The following is a 22,044-nucleotide window of genomic DNA, read 5'->3' on the forward strand; positions in this document are numbered from 1 at the left end:
GCAAAATAGGCAAGAGAGAGAACAGAAGTGGCAGAATTTGATTGGAGGATGGCCCATAGCTGGGATTGGATTGGAGGGCAGTGGGGCTGGGAGCTTCAGAAGAGAGGGCTGATACTGCCGCCGCCACTGCTCATTCCTTTTTCACCTCACCAGACAGCAGGCAGCAGCTCCCACAGTGAGGGCTGCCATGGCTTCAGCAGACACCACTGAGGCTGCTCGGTTGGTGGGAGCATGCTCAGTGCCAGCCCAGCCACCAGTTTTCTGATGGATGTGAGAAATAAAATTAGAACTTCAAAGTTGGAGTGGTAAGTGGTGGGGCCAGAAGTGGTGGAGCCTGGGATGCATAACTAATTAACAATAAGTATAACTAAGGCACTCAATGGAGGACCTTAAAGAAACAGAAACAGACTAGAATGAAAGATTGCTGAATTACAAGTTATTACAACACTCAAGTGGGAACCTCCAGGGCTTAACAGAGATACAGAGTTCTCATCCCATACACATGCTAGATATACTCAGTTCTCATTAATACCCATTATTAAACTTTGTTGGTCTTAGAGGTACCACTGGACTCAAACTTAGTTCTCACATCAGTTGTTAACTCTTTTATTATCTGTATGCTAATTTGCTGCTATCCACAAGTCTTACCAACTACGTTAATCCAATCTAAGATGTATTTATTGCTCAATTACTTATGTATCTTGACTCTAATTAGCCCTTGCTGGCAACTAACAACGCATACTCTCTCTCTACTTATATGTAACGCTTGAGGAAGTCTATTCTAATGTATCTGAAGAAATGTGCATCTACACATACTATGTCACTCAGTTCTCATTTATGCCCAGAATTTAATTTTGTTGGGCTTAAAAGTGCCACTGGACTCAAAATTAGTTCTCACTTTAGTCATTAACCCTTTTATTATCTGTATGCTAATTTGCTGCTATCCACAGGTCTTACCAACTGTGCTATCCAATCTTAGATGTAGTTACTGCTTTGTTACTTATGCCCTAACTAGCTCCTCCTGTCAACCAACCCCACCTTCTACCTATATGAAAGACACGAGGGAGTCTGTTTCAATGTATCTGAAGAAGTGTGCATGCAGAAAATTTATACTCAGAATTAAACTCTGTTGGTCTTAAAGGTGACACTGGACTCAAACTTTCAATTAATTAATGTAGAACATTTTAATGCTGCTTTCCCACTCTATAAGGGTCCACAAGGTAGAAGACGCAAAAAAAATTACAACTTTTAAGCAATTAAAAATGCAGTTTAAAATAAAACAATTCAATTAAAACACATAAATAATGGCTGGTCATACCAGGTCGTTGTAGCAGAAAGGGAATGGAAGGAGTGTAAAAAGTGACACAGGAAGAAGAGAGTGTGAATGAAGTAAAGGAAGATTATGGAATGGAGGGGCAGCAGGCAAGCAAGCAGACACCACAAAACGTTGAGGGTTGCTGTTGTAAGGATTAGTGGAGAAACATATACAAATTGCTTTGGACGCTGGAAAGCTTCTACATAAAATCTAAAGGTCAAACTAGGTATGATGGGAGAAGCCACTTTTTAAAATCATGTCTGCCCTATTCAAACACAAGGAGGGGGTCAGGTTGGCGGTACGCGTGTATCGTCAAAAGAGGTTTATGGGTGAAAGGAGCTGAACATCCCCCACTATACTTCCTGCGGGTCCATTGCCTCAAGCACTTTCTCTGAAAGTGAGTGGGGCTGAAAAAAAAAGGGCCTGAGGCAACAGACTGCAAGAAAATGTAGTGTTGGGAGGTCAGTTCCAGTATCCTGTGAATCAACTTTCATAATAAGAGCACCTCCCCAACTTCACATGTGAACATTGAGAGGAAGAGACAGAGGATGCAGGAGACTGAAAATGGGTGCCATGTGGTAGGGGGAGGTAACAATGCACATAGTACATAGAGCCTCTGCTTGCCAATTCCTGGAAGCCCTAGCCACAACTTCCTTTAGTAACAGAGTCTGTATCAGACACTGCCTACATATGCCCAGTTCTTTTTGTACAACTGTGATGGATACAAAAACATTCCCGCTCTTTCGTTTCAAATTAAGTCTGAATATCTACAGAGATGAAATTTTAAGTCAGATTCCAGACTGTGTAAGCAGCATTTAGGATGCACACACCCTTTATAGGGACTTGGCACAGGAAGTAAAACAAGAAAGGCTACGATGAAATTTCAAACACCTGGAAAGCAACCATCCATGCTGAAGAAGAGAGTACTGTTGAAGGAAAAGATGGTGAGCCACAAGGCGATGCAGCAGTAAAACACAGGCATAGAGAGAATACCATCAGCCATTCCGGATATAACAGATGCCCCATCTGGCTGACAGAGGCTAGATATGAAAGCTGTATTTGCAGCTGAGATTCTGCTGTATTAATACTGCTGCCTGTCAGTCCTGATAACTGAAAACAGAGGGCTCCAGAAACCCTTCTCAAACACATTAACCAGCTCGGTGTGTTGCATGCTGCCGCCATGGTAACTACATCCATCTCTTAACACCAGAAGAAAAAATGCTTTTAGTTTGAAGCTGCCCAACACATCAGACACTTGGGATGCTGAGAAAACTTTGATGCTTCATGTGTAAGAGGTTCTCAAATGCTAGGAAGGAAATGAGGTCTGTACAAATGGAAATCATCATGTCACTGTGGCCACATAGGAGAAAGTAGTTTGAAAAGTGTCATGGGAGTAAGGTTTTATTATGACAATTATAATTCAAGAAGCATTTTTAGGCAGATGGTGAGCTGATATAATTTAGTACACTTTTCCAGTGATGTCAGGGGTGTGTGGCATATGCAAATGAGTTGTGCTAATGAACTCCGGTACCTCTTTTTCTACAAAATGACCCCAGCATGAAGGGATCCAACAGCAGTAGCTTTAATAGAGCAGTGCCTTAATATTATTTGTAAACCCAAGGACAAAAGGCCATGTTGAATCTTGCTGGAAATATGAGCTCCCAGTGGCATACGAGGAACACAATCATTTTAAATTTTTAGAGAGACTGCTTTAACCTCACCTTTCTTCAGGAACTGAACAGAGGAGCACAAACCAGATATTTCATCTCTGACTTCCAGCAGCTGACTAAAACCCAGAGTGCTAGCTGTGTTAATCTAGTACAGAACATCCTAAAGATGCACTTGACAAAATGGGCTGTGGTTCACAAAAGCTTATACTGCAATACGCTGGTTACTCTTTAAGAATCCACAGGACTTTTTGTTTTGACTTCATGAATATAACTACCTGACAGATAGCTCAGCTGCAGGCCAAGGCCTGCCAGAGACATACAAGATGATAGGCAGAATGTCTCAAGTGCGGTATCTAATAAAGCTAATAATTACCAGTACTTCAGACAGCAGGACTGCCAAGATAATCTCTTCTGTTGAACAACCCAACAGTTTAAAGACATCAGTATATCTAAATGTCAACATGGCCCCCTCTGCAGAAACTCTGTGGATTGGGGCCATGAAGGAAGGAAGCAGATTTTTCTGCTAGTTTGTGGGACCATCCCCCTCCAGATTTGCAGAAAAATCTGAAAACTTTTACAAGACAGAGAGAGGGTTAAATCCCCCTCACACAGAGGAGTGTTGTCTGTACGTGCAGACAATGCACTTCCATTTGCCCAGTTTCATTAACACCTGGTAGGCTTCCCAATCCCCAGGTCCCAGCAGGGGATCCCCTGGTTTTACAGGCTTCCCCCCTCCCCCAGCCAGCTGGCCGGCAGGGGAAGCTCCATCCCCACAGCCATTATGCACCTCCAGGAATGATTCCCATAGGGAATGATGGGGAATTGATCCGCGGGTGTCAGGGGCTCTGGGGGGGCTGTTTTCTGAGGTAGAGGTGCCAAATTTTCCATATAGCATCTAGTGCCTCTCCCCAAAATACCTCCCAAGTTTCAAAAGGATTGGACCAGGGGGTCCAATTCTATGAGCCCCCAAAGAAGGTGCCCCTATCCTTCATTATTTTCTATGGAAGGAAGGCATTCTGAAAGGTGTGCTGTCCCTTTAAATGTGATGGCCAGAACTCCCTTGGAGTTCAATTATGCTTGTCACACCCTTGCTCCTGGCTCCGCCCCCAATGTCTCCTGGCTCCACCCCCAAAGTCCCCAGATATTTCTTGAATTGGATTTGGCAACCCTAACACCTGGCTAGCAGCAGCAGGAGGATAGCAGACTTTACTTGGTACAGCAGAAGCTTTGAGTGTAGTGGCAGAGCCATTTAACATCTTGATACCAATAGAGGGAAAAAAAGGGGGGGGAGTGCTGCTGGTCTAAGAACACTGTGGTGGCAGGCATATGCGACCGTTTTGAATAATTTCACTGAGCAATGAACACAAAGTGAATTGGATCCATCTCTCTAGCTGTCCTTGAACAGATCCCCTGCCATTCGTGTGCATTGCTGTGTGTAACCAGGGCATGTCAACCAGGGGTGTCAAGGCCAGCTCAGCACAGCTGTAGTTTGGTTGGGGGAAAAGGCCCTTCTAATTTCCCTTTGGAATTCTGGGACATATACTAAGCTCTTGCTATCCAAGCTGGCTGGGCTCCAATCAGCTGCTTCATTGAACGATGTGTGCCAAACACACCCAAACAATTCTTGCCATCAGAAACACTCTCCGCCCTCCCACTTTCTTTCATTTGCTGTCTAATTAGATTATGCCAATGAATTGTCCACAGCTAATCATCTACAAGGGAATCTGCAGTGCATTAATACTCCACAAGGAGTGCTTTTAAATGACAGACCACAGGGTGCCAGAAGTACTGTAAGGTCTGAGTATGCTTTCTTTGTAAGACAAACACAAACCTCCAGGAGCCAGTTCATCCCATTTATAACAATGGTTACAAGTAAACCTTGGACTGGAATCCAACAACCCTTGGGAATAGACTATGGGTTGAATTCAGACTAAATTTCCTAATAGCAGGATGGAACTTTCCTGCCTCCCCCTCCCACTGCAGTCCACTGATTTCCACAAAATGCTGCTCCTGGGGGGGATAGGAGACTGTCATGGTGGGGCTGAAGCAGGAAGGGGGAAAATGGTGGAAATTGTCAGTGTAGTCCAGCTCTAGCCTGTGTCAAGTTATCCCCTGGAATGAAAGAAAAATGAGGAATGATTTAAAGGGCCAAAGAATCATTTTCATTGCATGTTTTGTGACATTTTGATTGATCATAATAGAAGGTATTGCATGGATTGTGGTTTGATTTAAGATTTATATAATTTGGAGTCAGTTTATAATTTATAATAAGCTTTTAGATTAATTTTTAGACACAAAAGTCAACCCCTTCCTGCTCTTAATTTCACTTAACTGAAGACAGTTAAGGAATAATGGTCAAAAATCTGGTTTGTAGCCAAACTCACACACACTCCTCACTCATTGCTTCCCTACTGTCTCCTAGCATAGAGAATCACACTTAAAAACTAGCTCTAGTTACCAATTCTGTCCAAATGCAAGTGGGCAACTGGATCGGGGTGGTTCGGCAGTGCTGATGCTGTTACACCTGTCAGCTGCATTTGATACAGTCGACCATCAGCTACTGACCCACCGCCTCGCTGACACAGGATTCAGGGGTTAGCTCTATAATGGCTTTCCTCTTTCCTTCAAGGACGGGGACAAAGGGTGGCAATTGGGGGACAGTCATCCCAGAGACACCCACTTAATTGCGATGTGCCTCAGGGAGTGATGCTTTCCCCAATGTTGTTTAACATCTATATGCGTCCGCTCACCCAGATTGCCCGGAGTTATGGGTTGGGTTGCCATCAGTATGCAGATGACACCCAGTTCTATCTACTGATGGACAGCCAGTCTGACTGTGTCCCGGAAAATCTGGACCTGGCGTTGCAAGCTGTGGCAAGATGGCTTAGGTTGAGTCGACTAAAGTTGAATCCGATGAAGACAGAGGTTCCCTTCCTCGAGTGCAATGACTTGGCAACTGCAACTTGGCAACTGTGACTTGGCAACTGGAAAGATTGAAGGAGCTGGGGATGTTTAGCCTGGAGAGGAGGTGGCTGAAGAAGATATTGGATTTATATCCCGCCCTCCACTCTGAAGAGTCTCAGAGCAGCTCACAATCTCCTTTACCTTCCTCCCCCACAACAAACACCCTGTGAGGTGGGTGGGGCTGGAGAGGGCTCTCACAGCAGCTGCCCTTTCAAGGACAACCTCCGTCAGAACTATGGCTGACCCATGCCAGCAGGTGCAAGTGGAGGAGTGGGGAATCAAACCCGGTTCTCCCAAATAAGAGTCCACACACTTAACCACTACACCAAACTGACTCTCCTGGCTGACAGGTGATAAGACCACCATCTTCAAGTACTTGAAGGGCTGTCATATAGAGGATGGTGTGGAATTATTTTCTGTGGCCCTGGAAGGTAGGACCAGAACCAATGGATTGAAATTAAATCAAAAAAGTTTCCGTCTCAACATTAGGAAGAACTTCCTGACTGTTAGAGCGATTCCTCAGTGGAACAGGCTTCCTCGGGAGGTGGTGAGCTCTCCTTCCTTGGAGGTTTTTAAACAGAGGCTAGATGGTCATCTGACAGCAAAGGAGATCCTGTGAATTTAGGGGGAGGTGTTTGTGAGTTTCCTGCATTGTGCAGGGGGTTGGACTAGATGACCCTAGAGATCCCTTCCAACTCTATGATTCTATGATCGATTCTATGATCCAAGCTACAGTCACCTCGAGATTGGACTACTGCAATGCCCTCTACATGGGGCTGCCCTTGTCCCAAATCCAAAAACTGCAGCTTGTGCAGAATGTGGCAGCCAGGCTGCTCTTGGGGCTTTCCATGTGGGAGCACATGCAGCCTGGGCTGCGAATGCTGCACTGGCTGCCAGTGGTATACTGGATTCACTACAAAGTGAATCTGATATACCACTGAAATGCTGACCACCACCACCGAGACACTAGATCCAACGGATGCTTATGATCATTGAACGTCATCTTCGACATTGAGCCTGCTTCGGCAGGGAGGGTGGGATATAAAATAAATAAATAAAATCTTGAATCTGTATTGAAACTAGCACCACATTATTTTTAAACTGTTTAATGCTTTTAATGTAAATGTTTTTTATGGTAAGCTATGTATTGTGAGCCATCCTGAGCCTGCTTTGGCAGGGAGGGCGGGATAAAAATATAATAAAATAAATAATAAATAAATACAAATAAATTAGTACTGCCCCCAAATAGCTGAGATTGTAAACTTCGATTAAATTCTAGTCTAGAATCCTGGTTACAGAAGGGAAGCAAACTTTGGTCAATATTACAGGTAACCCAAGCTGGCTTTTAATGGCAAGAAAGGAGGAGCAGGAACCTGGCTGTAATTGGGTTCATGCACATTTCTTCTTAACTTTGGTTTAGCATGAAGCCAGAACGTAGCCAAAGAAACAGTTCAGAAAGGCCTCTGCATTAGTACAGTCACTGAGGCATCCCTTTTCCAGGGCTGACAAGTTTGATGAGCAGCTTTTAAAAGCATTCCTCTGCGGAATTTCATCTGTGCCTGAAGGCAACATGCCTGAATGTTACAAGCAGCTTCAAATCTGGTGAGCTGCCCCCAACTTTTCTAGCACTGACATAAGAATGCCATGGCATCTCTGCTTCAGTGCTTGGAAAGCTAAGGGGCAGTCAGTCATATTCTTAGACCTTCCGGGCCTCGGGAAGTCCACGTTTAGTATACTGCTTGAGCCAAACCACACCTCTGCCTTCCCAGTGCAAGAAAGAATCATCTATGAGATTAGCATAGACTGAGGGATTGAAAGTGGCAAATAGGTTGCCAGTTGGCCATTACTTCTCTGCCAGCATAGTCCTCTCTCAGTGTAATGTCCACGCTACCCTCTTAGAACGGAAGATTCTTTTCACTTACTGTGAAGTCTTCCTTCTCTGTGGTCCTGGAGTGGTCCAGTCCTCACTCTTGGGATCATAGCTCCTCCTCTCCGAAGGCAGGGCTGAACAAACTTGACCCGGAGGGGAGGTGCTTGAGCCTTGGTTTCCAGTTCGTCTGTAAGCCATCACACCTCCCTAAATATAACTCAAAATTTCTGTACCTGGATGACATCTGGTCAAGGCACCATCAGCGCGCCATCAAGGCACCATCACACCGCTCCGAAGCTTAGCGCGACAGCACTCTTCGTTCTTCTATTCTTTCTTTCTTTTTTTTTTACCGGGCAAGGAGCCAAAAGGGCTCTATCAGCACTTCCTGCTCCAATGGCAGGGCTAAACAAACTGGAAACCAAGGCTCAAGCACCTCCCCTCCGGGTCAAGTTTGTTCAGCCCTGCCTTCGAAGAGGAGGAGCTATGATCCCAAGAGTGAGAACTGGACCACTCCAGGACCACTGGAGAAGCATGCAATTAACTTCCTCCAATCACTATAAGCTTTTGGTGACCTTGGGAAAAACGGCAATGTCTGAAATTAATCACATCCCCCCAAAATGCATTCATATAACAAGTTATTTATGCTTGGAATTCTTTAACAGTCTGTCTTCTAAACCAGTGGTCCCCAACCTTTTTGGGTTCAAGGACTGGCCCCAGGCCTGGCCCGCCGACCGCAGCCTCAGGGCCGGCAGGGTGGGGGCATCCAATTCAGCCTTCCCCCGCGGCACCTCCTCCCTGTTTTCCTCCTTCCTTCACCTCCCAGCACAGCCTTGCTGCCACCCCCACACAGCCTCATTTCCTCCTCCCTCCTTTGCCCACCCGCGCAGCCTCGCCATCTCCTCCTTCCCCCATTTTCACCATTTTAAGGCTGGGGAAGGGGCTGTGAAGCTCCTCCCAGGCCAAACCCCCTGCTGATCAGCTGACAGGCTGGGAAAACTGCCACCGCAGCAGCAAGAGACACTGCCCTTGCCTCCTTCCCAGGCAGCATCCCTCTCCACTGCTGCTGTGGTTTTCCTGGCCGATCAGATGATTGGCGGGCGGGGGGGGGTGTCGGCCTGGGATGTGCTTTACGGCCCCTTCCCTGGACTTAAAATGGTGAAAACAGGGGGAGGCTGTACGGGGGGGAGGGGCGAGGCTGAGCAGGGGGTGAGGCGATGAGGCTGCATGGCTTGTTTCAAACAGGCTGCAGCCTGGTACTGGTCCCCGGCCCTGTTCTAAACTCACACCAATTCCTCAATAGCAGTTGCTCTGTCCCCAGGCTTCTGCTTTCCCTGGCTCAAGCAATTGATTCCCCATCAGTTGCTGCTGCGCAGGCACATTTTGACCTGTGGCTCCCTCCAGTTCTCCCTGCATCTTCCTGATCTCTAAAAAACCAGAGCAAAAAGCCTTCTCAGTGTGACAGAAAATGCCACCTTACAGTAAAAGGAAACTACTGGATGAATCAAATTAAATTCCCATTCCACATATTAAATAACCTGCAAGCCATGTAGACAAAAGGTTTCAGAATTCTGTCTCTTAATCTCCAGGGGAATGTTCGGAAATAAACTGGATAAAGCCTTCCTTCTGCCTCACATCCCAATATCTGCCAAAGGGAAATCGATGGGACAGAATCCACTATTGCTGAATTCTGCTTAACCCTTGTGTCAAATAAGATGAAACAGAGCTCATGGACCCCCAATAGTCTTTTAAAGGCAAATTCCAACCCATATGCTCTCAATTTGGACTGTGTCTGCATGAGGAGTGTAGAAGGGATTTAACATTCCCAACTTCACACAATTTCATTAACAAAAACTGAGCTCTCCTTTGTTGTTATTTGCTCATTAAAGGAAAATGCTGATTATCCATTTTTTCCTTTAAAAGGCTAAAACTGTGTAAGCGTGAAAAAGATGGTCCCTCATTCGTTTCCACGGCACTCCAATTTGAATCGGGAGTCAGCACTGCTGTAACTGAGTTTTAAAAGATGCTGGGAAGATCTGATCATGGATTCGTCAGCCTCTCATTTGTTTTGATTTTCTACTCAGTCCTGTCTCGAAATGCCTTGGCCTCCTCCCATCTCTCTCCTCCACTTTTAAGACCAGACCAACCCCCTGAGTTTTAAGCCATCTTTTATTATACTGTTAGTTTATAACAGCTTTTATTATATATTAAGCATTTTATTATATTTGTTGTATTTATGTATAGAATGTTTTTTATCATGGTGTTACCTACTCTGAGCCTGGACACAGGGTGAGTGGGATACAAAACCAATTAAATAAATAAATAAAATTTTAAAACCCTGTAGCAATAAGTATGGCTGTTTAATAGGGCAGATGAGGTTTGACTGCATCAGTTCCAGAGCTCCAAATGAGGTGTTTAAGTTGCCTGATTCAAACAAACCTGTGCAAAAAGTAGTTTTAATCTATTGGCTTTTGAGTGCTGAAATGAGAAACGACCTTCAGGTTCACCCTGGGTTGCAGTTTGCTGTTGCTTTCTAATAGAACAGGGGAGAAGGGCAGATCTTGCCTGATTATATCCTTATTTCAGCCCCTCTGGCTTCTTATCCATGAGGAAGAGGAATTTATACCCCACCCTCCACTAGAGCCTCAAAGCATTTTATAATTTCCTTTCCCTTCCCCTGCCCACAACATATACCCTGTGAAGTAGGTGGGAGAGAGAGCTCTTTTGAGTTAACAGCTCTGAGACTGACTCAAGGTGACATGAGGAACTGCATGTGGAGAAGTTGGGAATCAAACCTGGTTCTCCCAGATTAGAGTCTGCATTCTTAACCATTACACCAAGCTGGCTCTCATGACTCACAGCACCAGCTTTTAGGGGCTTCTGGGAGGAGTTGGGAACTGATCTTCTGCCCGCAGACAGCTGGCGGGTTCTAACCTTCTGGGTTTCTAACTACTACAGAGGACCAGGGGATAGAAACTGTTGGCTGTTGAGCATTTCTATTGAAAAGGGCCAACATTTCCCAGCATGCACTGAATTTTTCTTTTACAGCCCCCTTCACTGCTTAAAGTAGTATCTTCGTACTAAAAAACCATGAGAAAGAAAAAACCCAACATTTATTATCCCTGCTAAAGCACAGGAATACTGAAAATCTGCCAATATGTCCAGTAATCAGACTCGGTTTGGGTCTCTCCATTCTCCAGGCAGGTGTTTATCTATTCATGTTCCTTTTTTGTATTTGGATGGTTTCCCTCATTTCCTTCTTCCAGCAGCTGGGGAAGTCAATAAGCATTCAGAATGCATCTTCACTATTATTTCAGAGCTCCACGTCCTGACCTTAGCAAGAAAACTCTGTTGCACCCCCATTCTTCACATTTGTTCTTCTGCCAGACAGAGGCCACAACACAGGATACATCACAGAGAAACAAGAGGCTAAGCTACAAGGGGGATAAATATATTTATAAAGGACATCTGACAAGACATCATGGACAACCACCAGGAAGAAAGTGGTTCATAACCCTGGACTGCCATTTGCTTGAGTGCCACCATTACGAGCTCAGCTTACTACATGTGCCAAATAAGTCCCTTTTACAGAGGAGGACAAAGGGTCCATGCATGTGAAAAGAGCACTGACCGAACACGGCCATTCACTGCACAGGAACAAAATCTGCAATGTATTATAGCACTGCAATACGGAACAGAGAATTCCCTGTAAGGATGCAGAGTAAAAGAAAAAGATCACCACTTTAAAGCACCAAGGAATGTCCCCATGACAGTAAACTGAAGGAGCAGGCAAAAGCAAGCCCAGAAGAGAGCTGCCAGTTTCATCCATGGTTGTGTCAAAAAGAAAGCAAAGGGAGTGGAAGTTGACAAAACTAGACAGAAAGCAGCTTTAAACTGACATGGCTAGAAAAAGGAAAAAGAGAGGGGAGGGGAGAAAATTGGGATTGAAAGTGCAGGGAAAATGCCAAAACAGGAAGAGGAGGAAAGTGCTAATAAAAGAACAAAATTACACAGAAACAATGACCCATTTTTCCACCTAAGGGTGCGCAATGGCTTTGCATGTGGAAGCTCTAGAGCAAGGGTGGCAAACTTATGGCCCACAGGACACAACTAGCCCACCCAGGTTTTAATTAGGCCCATGGCTCTTTTCTTCCCCCCTCATTCCCCTCCTGTCCTCACCCTTTGAAGCTCCAAGGCTGCAGAAGTTCCCAGCTCCTTCTGCCTTGTCTTTGACTGCTTCATCAGGAAACTCTTCTGGGATTGCAAAGCTGCAAAGCAAATTCAGAATGGATTTTCCATTAAGTTACTTTGGGAGTAGTCTATCTGGGCCCAGAGACCTTAATGGAAAATCCATTCCGTGTTTTCCGTGCAACTTTGTCTGTGTTGCAATGTATTTCAATGGAGTGGAGTTCAAATAGTTTCACTTTCCAGTGTTTGTATGGCCAATTGAAGCAGTTGCTTATTGGAGTTGTGCCCTTGCAAATAAAGGGTTGATTATTTGAGCCAGCTTGTCTCTGCTGAATGGACCTGAGAACCGGTGCCTAGTGAGTACTCTAACATGGGAACCCACAGCCGAAGGGGGATATTACACTGGAGAGCCATTGCCAATCTGAGTAGACCCAGGGCGGCAGAGAAGCTTGCAATGCCCAGCTATTTCATGTTTTCCTAGTCTCAGAGCATTTTACATTTTTAGTTTTAAGTTTCTGCTGTGATCCTTGTGCTTTTTCTTGAAGTTTTATTTTTAAACCTGCCTTGCCAAATCCCACAAATCCCACCTTTCCAATTTAAACAAAGTAGTGCAAGATTTTTAAGTATGTTTGTATTTTAATTAATTATTTTTAATTGTGTTTGTCTGTATCCTTTATAAAATATAAAATATATCTCTCTACTACCTGGCATTACATTTTATGACATGTATGGCCCAGTCCCATAAAGTTCCATTTATGTCTGATCCGGCCCTCATAACAAATGAATTTGACACCCCTGCTCTAGAGATCATCTTCTGCCTTGAACTCATGGCACAAATCAGTTTTTCAGCTTCAGTTTTTCACCTCAAGACAGTGGCCTGTGTCACAGAGTTGTTCTAACAGCTCACACAATAGAGGCTTTAAGGTCTTTTGCAAATTAAAAGCACTATATAAAGAATACATAATGCTATTAAGGAAATAAGGTCACGTTGTGACTCTTCTATACTTTTAAATGATTTTTGGCCACCTCGTTTTTTGTGGCATTTCGGAACTCTTCTGTGTATATTCTGTATATGTGACACAGTGGAAGAGTAGGCATAGAAAGTTATTGTTAGGTCTCCAGAGAAGGAGAACTGTAACTGAATCTGCAAAAATGTTTAAAATATTAAATAATAGCCATATCGAAGGGGGAGAGAATACTTTCCTCCCATGTCATTTTCCTAGAAACAGTCATTTCCCTTCACCCATCCCATCTGCTGGTAAAGGGGAAAACAGACACTTGTTTTTCTTTACTGGGGGTTATAGTGGTTCAGAAGAGGGTACGAGGAATTTCTATTGGGAAATGGTACAGGTGGGAAAAGGTGAACCTTCATGCTGTCTCCTTGGCCTTTTGGCTGCCCTGTAATACTTTAAAAAAACCACACAGGGAGATAACATCATGGATTGCCATTAGTGACATTCTCTAAATAGACAAAACGTTAAGAGTGTGCAAGTTTTTAGCAAGTCACTCTGTGTATACAGGTGACTTGTATACTTCACCAACAGATGTTACTGCCTTACTTCTTTTATATATCTTACAGTGAAACATATACAAGATATTTTAACAGTGTGTTGTTAAAAATGTCACCTTCTTGCAACTCACATTGGTTGAAACTGAAAATAAACACTTCAAAACTGCATACAAATTTTTAAAGCATGACCTTGCATGAGTATAACGATGTGGGAGACTTGCTGTCCATCTAGTTCAGTATTTTGTTTCCAGCAGTGGTCAGATAGATACTTTTGGGACCTAAAAGTAACAGCCCCTCCCCAGCACCTGCTTCCTACCTCAGAATACAGAGTGTCTGTTTAGCCATCGTAGTCAACAGTCATTTATATACCAGAATCCTCCCTTCCTCCATGAATTGTCAACTCCCTTTTTAAAACCATCTAATCTAGCAGCAGCTACATTTTATGGCAGTGACTTTCATAATTTAATTCTGGAGGGGAAAGGGCTATGAGAAAGTGTGAGATTAAACTGGCTAAATCACTCTTGATTATTTACTGTTAGAGTATACAACAACTGTATTCTTTAAAAAGCACTTTTCTTCCACAGTCAAATGCTGGAAGATCTGCCCAAACACTTCGCAATACTGCACTCAACAAGTTTCTTCATAAACCACACTTGCTATAGTATAAAAAAATCTGGAAAGGAAACAAGCTTAGTTGTTATGGAGAGTGGGATAACACAGGGTAACACCTACCGGATAGGCTTGGAAACTTGTGAGCTGAATTTTGTGAACTCTCCTGGGGCAGTCCATTCAGAACCCAGCTACAAAAAAAGAAGAAAGGATATAAGTGTGAGTGTCAAACTCAGCATCTGACGGAGACTATTTTTTAAACGGTAAGAAGAACTAAAATAGTGCTGCTCAGTGTTAATTAGAAAAGGATAATTTTGAATGTATAATTATATTTCTATTCTATTTATTTATTAAGAATGTATACTGCATCTTCTCCAAAGTTCTAAAGTAGGTTACAAAAGTCACATATACTAAATACAGAAATTCAATCAGATTAAACCCTCAAATAACTACAATCAATCTAAAAAGCAAGTTAAGAGAATCCTGACGTAAAAAGAAAAGTGCTAATAAAAACACACTACTTTGAAAAAGATCTGTGAAACATAAAAGTTTTTGCATTAGCAATGAGCTTTCCTTCTGCATGTCCTTGACTGCCCATTCCTCAGCACTGGAACATTTGCTGAAAAGGTAAGTTCCCTTGCAGTAGGTATGCACACTCTGGAGAACAGAGGGTACAGCTAACAAGGTCTGAGAAAGACACTGAAGTTGCTGTGTGAGTCACAGGACAGGAGGCATCCTTTCAGATATGGGGGGGCCCAGGTCATGAAAAACTTTATTGGTAAAAGCCAATACACTGAACTGAATCCCAAAAACAAACTTCAAGTCAATGAGGCTTTTGATATATGCTTCATTGTCTGACACCACCCTGTGCCAGCTAAGGGGTGTGCAGTTCAATGTTTCGCTAAATGAAGGGGCAACAAGACAGTAACCCAGCATGAAAGTTACAGAAGTGTGGATCAATATGGCTAAATCAGATTAGTTTAGAAGGGGAGACAATCTGAAAATTCACTGTAAATGAAAGAAGGCATTCTTTGCAGCAGTGCCAACCTGCTTCTCTCACACTGAGGCTGGGTCCTGGAACACTTCCAAACTCTTTACCTGACATTAAAATACCCCTTCCAGAAATGAACATCATCCTTCCTCCTGCATCTCCTGGTTTTTTTAGGGATTCAGTTTTATCAAAGAATTCAGGTTTTCACGGCTGGTAACATCATTAGGGTTTGTAGAATCTTTCGGGATCAAGTGCCGTGTTCTACTGGAGAAAGTTTTCCTTCTAGACGTTTCGTTCTCAGCTGCAGAGAACATCCTCAACGCCACTGAGAACATCCTCAGCTGCAACGCCACTGAGGATGTTCTTCGCAGCTGAGAACGAAACGTCTGGAAGGAAAACTTTCTCCAGTAGAACACGGCACTTGATCCCGAAAGATTCTACAAACCCTAATGATTCAGTTTTAGTTTGTTCATTTCGCTTATTTATTAATTTGACCAACAGTTACCTTGTCTGAGGTGCTCTTTTACGCCCTAATGTTTTACTTGTGCAGCATTTGATGACAATGTTGAGTATGTGGAGGTGACAGCAGGGCCAGCACCAACGTTCCTGGGGCCCTAGGCCCTGCCCCCAACCCGGACAGATGAGTGTGGCATGGCGCATGCCTCCTTGGAGCCTGCCTTCCCTTGTAAAGGAGAGCATGTGCCACTGCACTGCTCTCGCCTTCCTGGGCCTGCACAAACCCAGGAGGGTGAGTGGTGGGGCAGGGGGAGCACCTGGTGGCATCCCTATAGGCCAGGTGGTGCCCTAGGTGGCTGCCTACCTGGCATACTCCTACATGCCAGCCCTGGGTGACAGTAAGATAAAGATTAAGAAGTCAGACTGCAATGGTCAGGGAAAAAACTGTCACTCAAAAATGCCTGGTGGCTCTGCTACCACATGCTGAGTAAAATTGCTCAAAACAGAGGTTGGAGACTGACAAATACTTAGCCAGACCTTCTTTGTCCAGAGGCACTTTTTCAACAGTGGCCTAACCACTGCTTTCCTGAGTGCCTGAGGGAAATCGTCTAACAGACATGTTAATTATTCTAGCAGAAGTATTCTCAGCTCTTCTTGACAAGGTTTAATCAGCCAAGACAGGCAAGGACCTAATTTGCAAATGGTGGCCTTTATAATCCCAAGTACCTAATCTACATCAGTCAGGGACAGCAATCCAAAATGATTCAAGACACCATGATGAACAGATGGTTTAGACACTGCCTGAACATGATATGTATGCAATTTAGCACATAAAGGCAGCATACTGGGGGAGAAGGCTATTTTTCTCTACAACTCTATGAAGGCTCTGATAGGCTTAGTGTACAACTGGCCAAAGGTCAAAGAGTAAGCAAGGTTTTGAACCAAGATCTTCCTGGTTTATATGTAATATCTGTACACCACTCTGGCTTATTAGCAACAGTCAAACCTAATTTCCTGTGTGTGTGAACTGTAAGAAAACTCCCAAAATGAGTATGAAAAAATCCTTAGAAATGGCAGCAACTCTTACTTCTTTGGGTGAACGACTTCTGGTATTATGCCTGGTTATCTTCATGTTACTTTGTAATCTTTATTTCTCATCTAGTTTCATCTCATCTCATTTCTAATTTGTTTCTTCTGGCCTGTTTCATACCTAGTATTACAAACTAATACCTCAAGTTTCCTAATAATCTTATCAGCAGCTAGTATCAGCTTTGCAAGAAATGCTGCTACAACAAACCAGAATATGCTGAGAGATCCCCTCTAAATGAACAAATATAAACTTTGTCCAACAATATGGTCCTGTGACTAGATACCAGTAATTCCTTTCTGTTGTGAATTAACATTTAGCAATTGCTATATTTAAGCTCAACAGCACCTTAGAGGACAAGATTTTTTTTGGGGGGGGGGGGGGGCGTTATAAACTTTTGAAAATCGAAGCTTCTTTTGTCATACTCTTGAAAGTTCATACTGGCCTTTCAGGGCCTGGTTCCCTTCTGTCCAGCTCTTCCGCCTCATCCTCCACCCTGTTGAGTTCTCTTCAAGCCTCAAAGCATCAGTTTGAGGAGGGCAGGAGGATTACAGCACCCACAGCCTCCTCTGTCCCAGCCCTTGTTCCCTCTATCACGAGCTAGGGCTCATCAGTTTCCTCCCTAGCCCTCTCAGCAGGTTTCCCTTCCATTCCCCCACTCTGCTCTTTTTTGGATCTCTCTCTTCACCTGAACCCACATTCTACTGGCAAAGTCTTTCCAAGACCAACCCCCTTGTCCTCACTCACCCCTGCAGTTGGTTTTTGGAGGGTGGGATCACCTGGCCAAGCATCCCAGTATTTGCCATCACTTCTGCAGCTGGTAGGAGAAAAATGCTTTTAAAAATGCTGTCAGCAGTGGCATGACATCAGTTCCAGTGAAAATCCAGCAGTGATGTCAATATACTCTAGGAATCTCTGGGAACTTTATGGCTTTTCCACAGATTTCAAGATTGCTGTCTTGCCACTTCTGGATTTTCCCTGAGCATGATATCATGCTGTTGTCACCAGCATCCCACATATCCCCATCCTTCCTGACCAATATTTCCTCTTAAGTTGTGGAGTTTTATGAGCAAAAATTCTGCTTTGCGAGCTGCTAATTACATTAGTTTGCTCTGGGGCCATTTTTCCTGAGCTAAGACAAAAATGTATGAGCTGGAGGCTAAAAAACTGTGAGCTAGCTCACACTAACTCAGCCTAGAGGGAACACTGCTCCTGACTCCTCCAGTTGCTGTGTTGTGCCTGGCAAACCTACATATCGATATAGCAATATAATGATATTCTAGTGTGACTTTTTTTTTAATTGAAAAGGCCATGGTGTCCAAGGATGGCAGTGGTGGCTGCTGATGGTCAACTGGGGTAGGAAAGCTGTATGGAAACTTGCCACTGTTCTGCTTTATCTGCAGCCGCAACAACAATGGGGGAAACCACACAAACCCATTTCCTTCAGTCACCAACTATGCCGTTGCTTTCTTGATCTCTAATTGTTCCTCTTAATTTTCTGACCACTGTCTCCTCCCTGTCTTCCCAAGGTATCTTAGTTATTCTTGAAGAAAAAGAGTGCTGGACCAGATAGATCTTTGAGCTGGTTTACCAAAGCAGTTCTTACATCCTTAAGGAGGCAGAAACAATGCCTTAAGATTGATAATAGCTTCTCCTCACCCAGGGTTGCCAGCTCTGGGTTGGGAAATATTTGGAAATTTTTGGGGTGAAGCTTGAGGAGGGTGGAGTTTGGGGAGGAGAGGAACTTCAATTGGGTACAATGCCAGAGTCCATCTGCCAAAGAAGTCATTTTCTCCAGGTGAACTGACCTCTATCACCTGGAGATCAGTTGTAACACCAGGAGAACTTCAGCCACTACCTGCAGACTGGCAACCCTACAAGGGTGGCATAATAAAAACATTATTTTCCATGGTATGAATACTCATTCTCCCAACATTTTTCTTCACATATTTTTGTAATGCTTCAAACCCCTACATAAGTTGTTTGAGCAGATGATGCTGGGCAGAAGAGAGTGTGTACACTACAGGAAATTATACCAGCCAAAGTGGAGCAATGGTTAGCATGTTGGACTAGGATCTGGGAGACACATATTTGATTCTGCAGTCTGTCATGGAAGCTGGGTGACCTGGGTCCAGCCAAACACTCCAACCTACCTTACAGAGTTGCTGAAAAGACAAAATGGAGAAAAGGAACACAATATAAGCTGTTTTGAGTCCCCAGTAGGGAGAAAGATGGAGAATAAACGAATTAAGTAACTAAACAAGTTTTACTTCATAAACCACAGTTCTTCTCCAGTTTGGAGAGCATGGAATATGACATGGAGCTATGTAAAGCACTGAAGCCTCACCTGCCCATTAGATGCTCTGGCCATCTTTCTCTCATTTTCTGAGCCTTAAGCAGACATGCTGTATACATTTTCAAGGGTCTTTTTACAACAGTAAGAAATGTACTTTAATTAAAAGGTAAAAATAAAGATTCCCATACTCCCCTGCCTAGGGGGTCCAAGGCACTCAGACTCAGTACTTGCATGGCCATTGGTACATAGATGTATTAAATATATGCAAGTCGGACCTACCTAGACAGTTATTATAATGGAATTTAACCTTATTGTCCATAATCTTTGTTGATTCTTGAACATCTACAGAATGCTGTTAGTTTTAAATACAAGTGCAGCAAAAATACTTTGCCAGTTAAACCCTGCGGCCATTGTCACACTTTATTGTCTTTGTCAAAGAAACTGATTTTGCAGAAGAACACTAAGGTCTCAGAAATAAAAACAAACTGAGGATTCTGAATCAGTTCTCTTCTGAATCCATGATCTCCATTTCTACTTCTCTATATAGGGCTCAGGAATGTACTCTTCCTAGGGTCAGAAAAGCCCAAGCTGTGGAGCAAAACTGGCAGGCCTGGTAGGCCAGGTAGGCAGCTGCCTAGGGGGCCATCTGGCCTACAGGGATGCCGGGTGCCCCCTCCTGCCCCCACCCTCTCCCTGAAGGTGGCCCAAGCAGTCTCATGGGAGGCTGAGCCACCAGCGTGTGCCAGGGAAGCTCACAAACAAAAGCAGCTGGCAGCAAGAGGTGGCATGGTGGGAAGGAATCACCATGCATGCCTGACTTCACCACTCTTAGCTTCTCCCCACCACTGCTTTGACTCTTCCTGCCTGCCTTGGCTGCATCAGCGGTTGGAGGAGACAATTTTTGTCACTGCCACTGCCACCAAGGGAAGGTGGCAGGCTGGTGGCAAGAGAGGAACTGCCCAGCCCTTTCCAACAGGCGTGGTGCAGCAGTGTGGTGGGGCAGTGTCTGTGCTCTGGCGTGCCAACTGGGGCCCACCACTGCCTCACTCAGGTGTGTGGGGGAGGTGGGAAGTCAGGGTTGGGAGGGCACCTTGCCTAAGTCGGCAGTCCAGCACCGGCACTGGGAATTTGACAGCATGGATGAAGGAACATTTATTGAACTGCTTTCAAGTATTATAATAGAGGGAAGTCTTAAGGAGAGTTCTGAAAAACTGCTAAACTCCATACCTGATACCAGTTTGAATAGTTCCTAGCCTGTTTTTTTTTCCAGTGCAGCAAAGATTTAATGGCATCAGCTGTATGAATTGAATGTTTTATCTTCAAAACACTTGTCCAGCTGCTGAGCTGAAAAATGATTCCCCCTTATATAGAGAATATAGTTTCTTGTTTTCATAATTTCATTATTCTCTGACATAGATGGAAGAAGATTTCTGTGCCTGATATAGAAATGATGATATGATGGTACACCCAGCAACCTTCCATTCCATTTGTACTTTTCCTCATGGCAGAGGAGAGGCTAATTTGCACCATTTTCTCCTCAGGCTGCAGCCATCTACTTCGACCCCATGGTGTTTCTGGGAGTCTACAATTCTGAGTGTCAAAGCAGATTGAAGCAGGAGGGGGGAGCAGGAAAGCCACTGTTTCTGCAGCTCTGCTCTACTCACACTGCTCAGGGATCCAGGCTAAGCACTTTACTTCTCAGTGAGAACAAATTGGAGGGATGTCATCCACACATATTCAGATAAGAGATCTAATCTAAGTTCCAAGCCAATGTTAGTACTCAAACCAAGAAAAGGATCAGATTCTGAACCACAGATGCAAAAAGGAAGCTTATCATAAAAGATGTCTATTGCAAAGGATAAGGTTTAGAATATGCACCTATATCTGTTTTAATTATGTAGCCTCCAGATGCAAAGATCACAGCTGAGTTGGCTCATGGTTTGTACAGCTCCCAGTGGTAAGACTACTGGTCGCATTTACATTTAACTATCCCAGCAAGGAACCTGGTAGATGGTGCCAGATGCTACCATCCATAAGAAGGCAACAAGAAATGCATGGAGAGATGCTATAAACCATTATCATGAGTCTATGTGTTTTCCTTTTAGATCCAACCATGACATGAATCAAACACTTGGATACATAGTATGGGGTGAGGGGCTTCATTCTGCTCTGCTGCACCATTTTCCTGAGCTGAAATAGCTATGAAGGAGACTATTTACCCCTCTGTGGGTCTACACACAACTGAAGGCCCCCCTCCTGAGCCAAATCAGTCTCCAGCATGCTTGGGAATATTAGTTCCCCAATGTCACACCTAATTGTAAAAAGAATACAGTTGGGTTAGTGGGACCCTGGCTGACTCATGTCAGACACCATTTCTAGTTTGGGCCTTATATGACTTGACAATAGCAGGTGACAAGATGAAATGAAAATCAATACCCACCTTGCCTACAAATGCCACCAGACGTGCATTGGCTGGACTGTCATCAGAGCTGAGCCAGAATTCCGAGTTATCATCTGAAGCTACAGAAAATTGGAAATCTCCTGCAAAACAAAAATGAAAAATTATGAGGTAGACTGTAGTAGCAAGGAAAAACAGGAGATCTGACTGGGAGCAACCAGCGTTTCCTAGGCTGGTTGGGTTGGATCTGCCTATAAAAGTAACTCTATCGAACGTTCTCAGTCAGCTCTGGTTACTAGGGGTGTGCATTCAGTTTGGTTGAACCAAATACAACCCCAAAAACAGCTGATTTGGCTATATTCAGGCCACATACAGCTGAATTAGATTCTCTGATCTGATTTGGCTGCCAAATATAGCAATCCTGAAAAGTTGCTGAAATTCCTTGTGGTACCTCTCCCTGAAACCGCTCCTCCCCAGTGTCAATTTTTCCATCATGTGGAAATTGACACCTTTCCCCCCTGCCATAGGAAGGCATGGGGAATGGGGGCACCTACTTTGGGTGCTCCTAGAATTGGACCCCGAGTCCAATCTTTTTGGAACTTGGGGATTCTGTGGCAGAGAGGCTCCTGAAGCTGCCTGGCAGATTTGTGGCCTCTCCCTCAAACCCCCTCCTTCCAAGAGCCCATACATTAC

General features: G+C 44.1%; 1 protein-coding gene across 1 annotated transcript in view; it reads right to left on the reverse strand.

The window, feature by feature from the left end:
* B4GALNT4 (beta-1,4-N-acetyl-galactosaminyltransferase 4) overlaps positions 1-22,044 on the reverse strand; it is a 324,261-nt gene that overhangs the window by 46,129 nt on the left and 256,088 nt on the right. The window contains exons 6-7 of the mRNA XM_060262908.1: positions 21,394-21,494; positions 14,247-14,314 (exon numbers count right to left, since the gene is read on the reverse strand). Coding sequence (XP_060118891.1) covers positions 14,247-14,314; positions 21,394-21,494 — 169 coding nt within the window. The remainder of the gene's footprint in view (positions 1-14,246; positions 14,315-21,393; positions 21,495-22,044) is intronic.

The sequence above is a fragment of the Heteronotia binoei genome, chromosome 21 (genome assembly GCF_032191835.1).
Source record: "Heteronotia binoei isolate CCM8104 ecotype False Entrance Well chromosome 21, APGP_CSIRO_Hbin_v1, whole genome shotgun sequence".
Lineage (NCBI taxonomy): Eukaryota > Metazoa > Chordata > Lepidosauria > Squamata > Gekkonidae > Heteronotia > Heteronotia binoei.